Below are 12,159 nucleotides of genomic sequence, written 5' to 3'. Positions count from 1 at the left end.
GAAGCATATTATATATATATATATATATATATATGTTTCGTCAATCTCACAAAGGCCTTTGATAGGGTGTTGCTAAAAGATGTTGTGAGGATACTTCTGGAAAGAAAGATATCTGATACATTAGCTAAGGCTACCCAAGATCTGTATATCAACTGTAAGGTAAAAGTCAAAGCTAATAATGAATTGTCTAAGGAAATAACAGCAAGTAGTCGTACTAGGCAGGGAGATAGCTTGAGTCCCTTTCTTTTTAACCTCATAATGGACAAGATTATACAAGAAATTTTTGGCTTGGGACTGGGTTATAAAATGGGCAACAAGGTCATCAATCTAATATGTTATGCAGATGATGCGGCAATAGCGGCTGAATCTTAAGACGACCTGCGAAGCGTGTTATACAAATTCTATTTTGTGTCACAAGGGTTCAATATATCTATTTCAGTTTTTAAAACAAAAAGTTTAGTTATAGCAAGACAATATAAAGGATGTAAACTGATTATTGACAACGAATCAATAGAACAATTCACAAGTTTCAGATATTTAGGAATTGATATATCCTACCATAATGATTTGTACAATGAAGTCCGAGATCAAGTCAACAAAGTCTCTCAAGTGTCAGGATGTCTAATAGAGATAATATGGAAAAATAAAAAACATGTGAATTGACAGCAAAGTTAGAATATATAAGACATGTGTGAGACCCATCTTGACATATTCTTTAGAAACAAGTGGACACCACGAGAACAAAGAACCTGCTAGGAACATCAGTGATTAAGGTCCTCAGATTGATTACCTGAAACACTGCGCGACCAGGTTAGAAATGACTTTATACGGGGAATGTGCGAAATAGAAGATATAGAGACTGAGTAGACTAAGTAGAACAGATCGTCAGATTTACCTGAAGCAGAAATATTATGACATGCATGGCATGTTGAAAACAACAAAATCTCTATTTACTAATTTACTAGTTTTATTTGTAAAATTTCCTATTACCTATCAACTATAAATGAATAATAATATAGTTCATTTGTAATATATAGTAAATTGGACATTGTTATGATTGAAACAAGCACTTTTGTATGAGACTGAATACTTTTTATTACTTCCATTATATCACGTTCCAGATTAATATCACAGTTAAACAATATTGATTGTACCAAAGGTTGATGATTAGTATAAATTAAAGTACTTAAATTCATATAGTTAACAAAATATGGTCAGTTTTTTCGGTCAGATATTTATATTCATAAATATCGATATTTCTATGTTAAGAGTATCGATTTTTCACGATCGCATTACATACTGTAATATTTTTAACTAAAACGATGAAGGCCAAATAAAAAACTTCAATTTTTCCATTAAATAATTAGATGCTTCAATCGACCCACTTTGTTGTTTCAATTGACCCCAGTACGGTGCCAATTGAAAGAAATTTCCCTTACTTCTTAATGTCATTATGGTAGCTTAATGCCCAAGATTTTTTTATATTCCTTCAAGTGGTATAAACATATAGTCTATCTGATCCTAAAAATAATCCACTACATGCAGTTTAAGTCAAATTGTTTAAACTGTCCCCTGTCCACCCTATCAAATTAAACATTATAAACATTTTGAGTATGTCTAAACATTGTAGATAAATACTGCATCTAACCAACAAGAGACTTTATCAAGATTGATACAAGAATAGATGCAGAACCTCTTTAAGAGGATATGCGGTGGTAGAGCCATTTGATGAATAGGTATTGAATGTTGTTTTTTTGTCACTCTCTCGCAGACGCCTCAAAGAGATTATGCCCAACTAAAAATGAGGTCTTGTATTCCTGTTTTCCACTCCCTAAAACTAAACTGATTAATTATTTTTTTTGAGAAAGAGTATCGGAAAGAATTTTTTTTGTGTCTGCACATTCTGCTTTTCTCAAAAATAGTTACCATTCGTTCAATAAAACTAGATACTTTCAAAGGTTTTTGGATGGTCCTAGCTCCTATAAAAGGTAATTTACCAAAAAAACAAAGCAAGCAAAGGGGACACGCCAATAGTGGATATCTATAGCGTGTAAAGAAATCATCGCTCTAGTGCCATAACCCAAGGAGAAAAAACAAAATATGTTTGTATAAAGAAAAGTCGGAACGCATATCCTCTTAAGAATAAAATATGAATATCTAGACATTTACAAGGTTTGTAACCAGTCATTGGCTGAAATGATCACATTACTCACTAAAAAATTTGCCATTCTACCTAACTCACAGTTTCAGCCCTTTTATTTTACAAAATGGTGGGTGTTGCCAGCCAATGAGAAATCAAAAGCCCTGCAGACACGATTTTCCCTTCCTAAATAAGTTCTCCATCTCTGTTGCAAGATCTATAAATCAATCGATTTAAGTTAAAATTCAGAGTTTATCATTTCTCTTCCAATACAGGACATCATAATGCTCTATCTCACATGTGTAGACAGTATAACAAGTTACACAAAGACACTGCGAGAAACATTGATATCTTTAGAGACTCATTTAATGTTTTTAAGAGGGTTTTGCCTCTAATGTTGCCCTTGATCATCTTTTGTACATGCATATCTGTACCTCAGAAGCAGACGGATGCAAATTTTAACGTCAAATGTTCAACCAAAGCCTACTTTCTCTAAGTAATTTCTAATAATTTATAGCATTCATTTGTATTTTCAGTATCATAATACATTGGTTCTTTCATTATAAGACTTACATTTCTTGAAAATGAATGGACATGATCATAAACTGGATACGAATATCGAATTCATTTCATCAAAATCTGGATTTGCATCCGTCTGCCTCTGAGGTACAGATATTATATTGACCTTTTAATTTTTCTGGAAAAAAAATGTTTGTCACGGGAGGCAAAATAAGCTGTTCACAATTGCTGACCCTTATGTATGGGAGCAAAGTTCCTTAATATTTTTGCTTAATTTTTTCTTACGATTCTTGTAAGTTACTTGCTGTAGTCAGTTGTCTTTACTTTATTCTTTAATTACTGATTTAATTAAATTGTGTTCTTTGTCTTTCGCTAGGTACTTGTTATTGTTCCAAAAATAAATTAATTAATAATTATATTTTACTTTGCAGGAAAACTTAAGAAAACATGTGCTGTCAAGAAGCAAGCATAAAGACAAGTATCTTTATGAGTGCGAACACTGTACTTTGCCAGATCATTACAGCACAAACTTCGCTAAAGAGTTTAGAGTCCATCTCTCTACTGTTCATCCATCGTTATACTCAGACCACAAGAGCACTAATTCTTACGTTGCCAATTACTTAAAAATTGAGACCGCAGAAAGTGACACAATCATCAGGTATATTATTTATGTCTGTAAAATTATTAATGGCTTTTTGTGGATGCCATATTATGCCTCAACTATTTTTAAAGAGTATAATTTAGTTTTCATGATTTAACAAAATACTTCAATTTTGGGGGCCATTTCAAACGAGTTGCAGATAACTCACTATTAGAAAGTGGAAATCAGACTGTGTTAGAGCAGGATTTGGAGCTCAGACTTCCGATCCGTAGGTACACTACACTGGCTGTCACTGGGATCACCAGCCATTTGAATCGAGTTGGTATTGTTTATAAATTCATGTTTAAATATTGTAAGCATAGTTAAATTGAATTTACATTGCTCTACCCAATAGTTTCTTTTTCGTACTTACCTTATAAAATTATCAAAACTATAGACAGAGAAAGCCAAAGTTGTCAACTAAAAATAGTTAAATCTTGATACATGCAACATTTAAGACATTACTGAATGAAATTTAAAATGACTTATATCGTCACTATAAAACACATTTGAGGCATATTCATTAAATCAACATAAGTAGTCTTCATCTTCAAAGTAGTTGTGAATCATAGGACAAAGAATAGAGAAATTTCACTTGAAATACGCTTCATCAAAAGAACTGTTAACTTAAAATATCAGAATGTAATGGTAACTTTTCTTACCTCATTAATATAGCACTACACATTTACTTTAAAAAAAGTTAATCTTGGCATTAGACATACAACTGCATTATTGAAACGATGAATTGAGGAGTAATTTCTTGGAAGCCATTATTTCCATTTGCAATAACTAAACAAGCTTAGAATAACATAATAGTAGTCCAGTTCTTAAAAATGAATACGGTACCGCTTTGTAATAGTAAATTATGATTTTTGTTCAGTGATGCATGTATTGGTCTTACTATTCACGATATATACAGTGATCCCAATGAAATTTGACAGTGTCATAAAAACTACAAATATAATATCTGCACAGCCTTCAGACAGTTCATCTTCATCATCTTTCCCCTTCCACACTTAATGGTGCATAGGGCACTGCATTGGTACACCAACCGCAGCATATCTTGATCATTTTTGTTCAGACAAATCACACTATTATAAATAATACAAGTTTATTTAGGCTGTGCAGAGGTACAAAGAGTCGAGATTTTAAATAAATGCAATGGATGGTACATTGTCTAAGTCCATTAAAAATTAATTTTTTTATAAATGTTATGCAATCACACTCTTTTTACTTTCATTATTCTACTGTTCGTGAAGATGATTTTTTATAACATACTTGATAGTAGAGATAATGTAGAACTATAACTTACGCTTGATAGGTTTCTTGAATGAACTTTTAAAAAATGGAAAACCACAAAAAAACCTTGGTTTTTTCCCTTAAGAGATTTAAAAATGAAATGAATTCTTATAATATGATTTAGGAAAAAAATGATTGCTTTATTCTTGATTATGAAAGTGTAGCCAAACTGATCCTTCAAATCCTACATATTTTCTCCGTATTATAATTTAAGTAATTAAGGTGTTACAGAACTTACAAATATTTATTTGTTTCAGTGATGTCAACATCGATGGAATTGATCACAATGAACCTGGCATCGATGGTGTTTTTCAAGAAGACAATGTTGAAAAAATCTATGTAGAGCAAATGGATCATTCAGTTATTCTAGACTTTCCCACTGAAGGATGCTATAGTGTTACTGAATCTGGGGCACTCGTACCTTATGAAGATGATTGAAATGAAAATGATTTCTCGCAGTTAAACCGCATGGTGAGATAACAAGAAATATTGCAAATTCTGTACTTTTTTAATGCTTAAATATGTATTATTTACTTGACAAGCACCGGTCAAAGCATTCATTTTGATGACAGCAACAAAGCTACATAATGTATTTGATAAACAATTTATTGTTTAAATATTCAATCCTCCTGAGACCTATGACTAAAACAATCATATACCAGCTATTGAAATTATTTTATTTTTAGCTTTATAATATATATTTTATAGACGTGGGTAAGACCTTGTCACTGAGAGGATACGTATCACTTGATCTGCATCACCAAAGCAACCGAATCTTTCAAGTAATTCAATTGAACTAATGTATCTTTTGCGCATTTGGCTCATTTAGGTCATCGTATCTCCGAGTCTTTCGCATTTTCGAATCATTTGTCTTCATATCTTTAGTGTCTTTCATGTCTCTAGTTCGTTTCGTTCTTTTGTTTAAGCCGAATGTGTACGAGCGGTGAATGAAACAAATAGTTCTAAACAATTGGCTGGTTTATCAACGTAATTATCTTTTATCGGTTTTATATTGTTCTTTGGATATTATAATATTGCAAACCTGTAAAATACAGATTGTTTCATTTACTAAGAGAACATTAATATTATAAGGCATTTTTTATAGAGTTCCATTAGTTAATGAGCATAATTATAATATTTCATGCCAAGTTTGTTTTTTTTTATATATATTTTTTTGTTTCGTTTATATTTTTTAATTAAAAATCCCCTCAGCAGGCTTTACATTTTTTTTAAAGTAGGTTTTATATTTATAACGTGTGAAGTTAAACAATATATAAAATAAACAATTGCAAATGGAAAAAAATTTATAAATAAAATTGAAAAATCAATAATGGGCAATGTGGATAACTGACCAAATTAGTTATTCTACAATCAGATTGATATTTTTAACATTGTTTCATTTTTTATGATTATTAAATGTTATTTCTTCTATTTGAATTGTTATTCTTTGATAGTAATATTTTAATAGCTATTTAACAAATTACAACAGGGATGGAGAATACCTTAAATAAGGGAATATGGAAGTCAAGGCATTTACAGGGCTTATGACCTGCCATTGGCTGGTTTAAGTGGCCACTTTACACACTGTGTAAAATTCACTATTTTGCCTGTTTGAACATCCATATTTCTTCAATTCTTCCATCTGTTGATTTTAGTGAAGTTAAAGAGCTGAAACCTTTATTGTTGTGAAGAGATTCACCTGACTGAATTATTTCACATACTAGGCAACGCCTGAAGACTATTTTTCAATTTTTAAACTTCTTGGACCAGTGCGAAATCCGGTCTTTTGTCTATGAACATTTGGACAAACTCAAATATTGTAATAGCTATTTGTTTAAAGTTATTTTTTATGCTGGCTATTACAGTTTAACACGGGCTCAACATAGAAAGCCGTAAAAGGTTAGTGAATATCTATGTTAACGACTGTAATTTTAAAATGAATAAACAAATTAATTAATAAAAGTGTTTTTTTTTTAATATTGATACTGAACATTAAAATATATAATATCTAATGAACTCAGGCGAACAAACTAACATCTTGTTCACATTTAAAGGGCATTAAAAAAATATGAATTAGAGGTGGTAGAAAAAATGTAACTGCTGTTTTAAAACAGCTTCCCCCTTCCGAAACACCTAAAACACTTTCACAAAAATAAATTAAATCGTAAAAAAAACCGCAGAAGTGAATAAAAAAGACATTTCACTTCGCGCGAAAAATTCAACACCCCGCTGCACTCCGTACCGCGCTTCGCCCTAACTTCAAATCTTCATCCATAATATCTGTACCTCAGAGGCAGACGGATGCAAATCCAGAATTCGATGAAATGACATTTCGATTTTCGTATCCAATTTATTATCATGTCTATTGATTTTGAAGAAATTTAAGTCTTATTATGAAAGAACCAATGTCTGAAAGATACTGAAAATACAAATTGATGTTCTGAATTACTAGTAATCACTTAGAGAAAGTAGATTCTTTGGGCTATTGTTGAACATTTGACATTTGGATTTGCATCGGTATACCTCTGAGGTACAGATATGTACCTACCTACTCGTATTATAATATCCCAAGAACGAAGAACATTTACGTATGAAATCTCCCTGGCCTGTCTTCACTCTCCCCTCCACCTCCCTTTGACCATCCGTGTACAGATATAGAGCATATATGTAGGTACCTTACCTACTTACTAACCACAAAGACCGGGTCGTTCGCGAACTACACACCTCTAATATTTTACTGTTTTATTTACCCTAAATAAGTGCAGTAATCAATTATGGTACCTGTGATTATCCCATTGATAATGAAAAGCATCGAGCTACTAAAGAGAAATCTAAATATGAACTATTTGAGAAGAGTCTAAAAATGTGCAACTATTATATTGCTGACATTTAAAAATCTATCATGGTAGATTACACAAGCAACGATGGAAGACAACATGAGACTTAATAAAAACACAGATCCGAAATGGTCACTATGACTTGCCCCCTGCAAGAGCTGTATCAACTTAACCCAAACATTTAGGGTCATCACTGGATGCTTTATCTTCCCCAATTCCACCTCAGTCCGAAAAATACTTTCCAACGGTAGTTTAAGACTGGCATAACTTGACTTGTTGTCGATCGCACTATGGACAACTAATCCGACACTACTATATCAATACCACCACAGACAAAATGTGTACATGATACTCACCAAGGGATTATTCAAGAGAGGGGAAAGAAAATTTTCCTAGTACAATATCTGTTCTAATATCAGAGTTATTACTGCAACTAGGGTAACTTAAATAACGGCATTCGTGAGTTACCCACTAAAAACACTTTTTATCCTCCTCTTTTCGATTTTAGTGGGTAACTCACAAATGCTGATTTTGAAGTTACCTAGTTGCAGTAATTACCCCATGATACTATGTTAACAAAAACAAAAAATATATATATTTTTTAACATTTTTCTTTTTTTATGTTCATTTCTCTCTCTTGAACAATAACTTACACTTTGTCTTTTACAGCAATTCAAATTCCTGCTAACGATGTAGTGAATTCAGAATCTGATTTTTATAACTAAAAAGAAAACAACTGGATTTGACCTTATTTATATATTTTTTTTGTGTACAGCATAATAAAGTAAAATGATGGTATATGCTTGGCGAGACATCACTTAGTAGTTCCTAAAAAATAAAAAGAAAAAACATATTAGTTTGGTTGTCATAATAAAGCTATCATAACACTTGCAGAGTGATAAAATTTTCATTGTGAACTGATCAAATATACAATTTTATGATAACATTGTAGACAGGCAGGCGGCAAAAATAAATGTTTGTAATTGTAAATAAAAGTCTTTAAAATAAAATTATCCAACATACGCAGATGATAAAAACATTTAAACATGCTCATAAACAAGATATACTACAAGATGTAACAGCAAATACGATTAAATTTAACACGAGACATGTTCACCAGTTCTAACGCGTTTATGAAAACATTGTGGTACGATGCGAAAATTCATGTATAAATAAGGAGATTTTATCATTCACTCAACATTTTAAAAAATTCAAATATGTTTTTAATAATCATTAGGTTGAAGGTGTGATGATGGACGCTGCAAAGCGACCCGAAATGTCAGCAAATAGTGTGAATGACACGTGGCCACAATAACCAATAAAAACTTAATATGCATCTGGACGGCCGCAAAAATCTAAGAATTTTACTCTTACAATGATAAATTGGTACAAATTGTAGATCAGGTATAAATGTTTCTCAGAGGGGTTCAAATAAAGAGTAAATAATATCTTGTCACAACATCAGCATAAAAAAATTTTTCAAAGCAATAAAATAATAATTATGATCTAAGATACTGATTCTGATATCTGGGTGGAATAAGGAATACAGTTCTGCGTATGAAATAGAACTAAGAACAAGTGTTTTTGACTCAGTGGCTACTGTCTAAAAAAAAATAATTGATAAAATTGGGACAAAATTAGTCCTATCGCATACCATGACCGAGGTCCTAGGTTCAATTCTCAGCGGGGTTTAAATGGAATATTAGTTTTTGGGCGTGATTTTTAGGTGATAGTAATGTTTCATGGTCCCTGAACTGAGTCTGAAGCATTGGACTGATCATCTCGCCTTTACGTACTAAATGATCAAGATGTGCGGCAATTGGATTACAAATGCAGTGTCTTATGTATCACTGGGTGTGAATATGGAAATTATGAAGATTTTGATGATTATTGACAATACTTAACAAAGTCAGTGGGAACATACTTAGCGACAATGCCATCTTTCTTGGCCAGTCTTGCGATGCAGTCATCCGACTCTCCCATCCGTCTGATGGCTCCGCAGATAGTATAGACCTTGGAGGTGTCGGTCATGCGGCCGGTGGTAGGGTCCACCTCAGCTATGTTCATCTGGATGGAGGCATGGTCCTTAGCGTGGATCAGCCGGTTACTGGTGGAGCTAAAAACAGTTTAAAAAAATATATATTAGCAAGAAAAGACAATACAATATAATAAAAACTTTTTACATATGCGCTGGAATCCCGTTGAAGAGGGATTTTTTTACACAGTTAGGGAAATAGCATTGTGAACCGATTTTAATAATGGTAACAGTTTACTCAACTTTTCTAGAACCCTAGCGTGTACTTATTACTCGGTAAGCGCAGAGTTGTATATTTATTTAATTTGAAAAACTAAAGGCCCGATAGCAGTAGTGAATTACAGGTAAGAACATCTTGGCTCGAGTAAAATTGCATTAAGTTTTAGTAATCATACTGGGAATCGAACCCAGATCCCTCTGTGGGTGAGGCTGGTGCCATTGCTATTACACCACATGGGCTGACAGGTACGTGGAAGGCATTGAATATGTTGTGATACAAATGACGTTGTACCAAATGTGCGTGGGCAATTATCAAAATTTAAGACACAGTAATTAAATTGTTTTTTTTTAATATACTCTTTTTACATGATATTGCATGGAATGTATCCCCTATGCAAAATGGGTATCAGGTGTATTTGATTTATTATTTTTTCCATCAAAATTATGCATATTAATCTTGTGTGTCTTAGATATTTATCAAAAAGCCCGTACTTACAACCACCGTTTTTTAATTATTGTGTTCCATGCTGAAACGGCATATTTGGCAAAAATAATCGCGTTAGGTTACAATCTTTGAATGAAATTGTCAATTTTGGTATTCTGTAGAGAAACAGGTTCAGTCGAGGCACTTAATAGTGGGCCAAATACCGAGAGACCGGGGTTTCAGATACTTGAATTGTACAAACTGAGAATGATAAGCAGCTGGTTAGCAATTCGTTCAATTGATTTGCTTTGAAACAATTTGAGGTTATGTGCGCGATACTATGGATCTGACAGGTGAAAAATACATGGTTTTAAGATACTTGTAAAATGCAAATTCAGATTTTGACTAAATCATCACAGCCAAATAACAGTAATTTAAATTTAAAGAATCGTGAATAAGTTTTAATACACGTGGTTTAATGTCAAAACCTACCATTTTCTAGGGCAGTACAGATCAACGAATTCTCCGGCGTCGTTTTCCATTGTGAAATAAGCTGAAAATTTTGAAACAATGTGAGTAAAATTCTACAAAACACTATAATACTTTAAAAATCATATAAACCAGAGTGAAAACATACATCTGTCGCAAAACACGCGTGTCAATCGCAAATGGCGGAGGAAAAGGGAGATATCTGTCGATAATGCAGAAATCTACTATTCCAAATATTGTCTATTGCTTTTAGTGTTGTCCGTATAGCAATCAATAAACTGGTATTGAGCACTTAAATCGTTATAACAGGGGTAAATAGTTCATTTTTTAAAACATTCCTGTTTTTTTTATTCTCTCCACCTCTCTACCACCTAACCTCTTTTAAAGTCATAATTTTAACTCCGTTATATTAAGACGGTTTTTTCATATTTTTATAATATATTCTTATTGCAATAATTTAGTACATCTCTCTATCTTGTCAATCTCGGTTACTGGGTAAGTCCTGTCTCAGGCTACCATACTTCCTGTGGGTCACTAAAAAATAGATAATTCGGTTCCAATCCAAATTTGACAGAAAAAAGATTGTGATGATTTTGTTGCACCAACGCGGGGCACGATTTCGAACGATTTTGTTGCAACTACAATTAATTTTTTCCCTACGTGATACTGTGTTATGGACATTTATTTCCTTATGATTTCATCGTTTTGAAAATAAAACATATTTGTGTCACTAAGGTTTACCCAAATATTTGAATTTCGAGGGCCAATTGAAACAATGTGTTTTCATTGATAAATAATAGTAATGATGATGTGGTTTGTGTTATGAACCTTGGACTTCTGATTGGTGAGTCCTCGATACTAGCCACAGAACCAAAACCATGTTCAAAAACAATACTTTTTAAATATCAGAAACTATGTTTCTCAAACTGTTGGTTTTCAAATAAAACACCGTAAATCAGCATTATGAAAATCATTAATTATTAGATATAATTTGAAATAATTTTTTACTTCTTCAAATGAATTAATATACCTTTTCGCATTATTTAATACAGTATATGGTGCAAAATATCAAACCATTTTCAATCAATAATCTAATTCCTTTTTTAAAACATAATTATCTGCAATGAAATATTTTTGTAAATGCAAATATGTTTTTAAACTGCAAAATTGATCATACATAAAGTTTAGAATTACAATTGAATTTCGTTTATTGAAATACTTACTCTAAAATGGCAATAGATCAATTACGTATTATTTGATTGTTGTCAAATGTCAAATAATATTTTTAAATATAAAATAACAACAGACAATCGTACAAATTTCTAATGGGGATAGTAATAGTTCTACATTATCTGTGATTGGGATAGGCCAGGAGGATAAAACAGTTCACTGTTTTGATTTTATTAACAGACCTCTCTTTTTTGCATTGATACATGTTTTTATGCACTTACGTCAATAAATGATTATATTATATTTCCAATTTTTGATACATGTGTCTGTTTTTCACGGCAATTATAATTTCAGTCGTTTTTGAAAAATGACTGCATTAATTAATTT

At 32.1% G+C, this 12,159-nt stretch overlaps 2 protein-coding genes across 2 annotated transcripts in view; one reads left to right on the top strand and one right to left on the bottom strand.

Annotated features, from left to right (window-relative positions):
* LOC148271772 (uncharacterized) overlaps positions 1-5,648 on the top strand; it is a 93,551-nt gene extending 87,903 nt beyond the window's left edge. The window contains exons 6-7 of the mRNA XM_088240953.1: positions 3,091-3,317; positions 4,856-5,648. Of these exons, the coding sequence (XP_088097079.1) occupies positions 3,091-3,317; positions 4,856-5,036 (408 nt within the window). The 3' untranslated portion in view covers positions 5,037-5,648. The remainder of the gene's footprint in view (positions 1-3,090; positions 3,318-4,855) is intronic.
* A 2,528-nt stretch (positions 5,649-8,176) lies between these two features.
* Positions 8,177-10,797, bottom strand: RpS21 (ribosomal protein S21). Its single transcript, XM_088240954.1, has 4 exons — positions 10,751-10,797; positions 10,606-10,666; positions 9,360-9,551; positions 8,177-8,263 (listed from the first exon to the last, which is right to left on the bottom strand). The coding sequence occupies exons 2-4, from the start codon at positions 10,653-10,655 to the stop codon at positions 8,254-8,256; spliced, it is 252 nt and encodes an 83-aa protein (XP_088097080.1). The 5' UTR covers positions 10,656-10,666; positions 10,751-10,797; the 3' UTR covers positions 8,177-8,253.
* Positions 10,798-12,159: the final 1,362 nt, after the last annotated feature.

This window comes from Micrasema longulum, unplaced genomic scaffold (assembly GCF_059751315.1).
Source record: "Micrasema longulum isolate JH-2025_06_02 unplaced genomic scaffold, ASM5975131v1 h1tg002659l, whole genome shotgun sequence".
Classification (NCBI taxonomy): Eukaryota; Metazoa; Arthropoda; class Insecta; order Trichoptera; family Brachycentridae; genus Micrasema; species Micrasema longulum.
The sequence above is the reverse complement of the archived record's forward strand: the minus strand, read 5'-3'. Positions and strand labels throughout refer to the sequence as shown.

Bases quoted from the DNA above. Each gene is read 5' to 3' on its own strand.
- RpS21 (XM_088240954.1), bottom strand. From the start codon at position 10,655: ATGGAAAACGACGCCGGAGAATTCGTTGATCTGTACTGCCCTAGAAAA. The intron at 9,552-10,605 runs GTAGGTTTTGAC...AACTGTTTTTAG, and splicing joins CTGTACTGCCCTAGAAAATG to CTCCACCAGTAACCGGCTGA.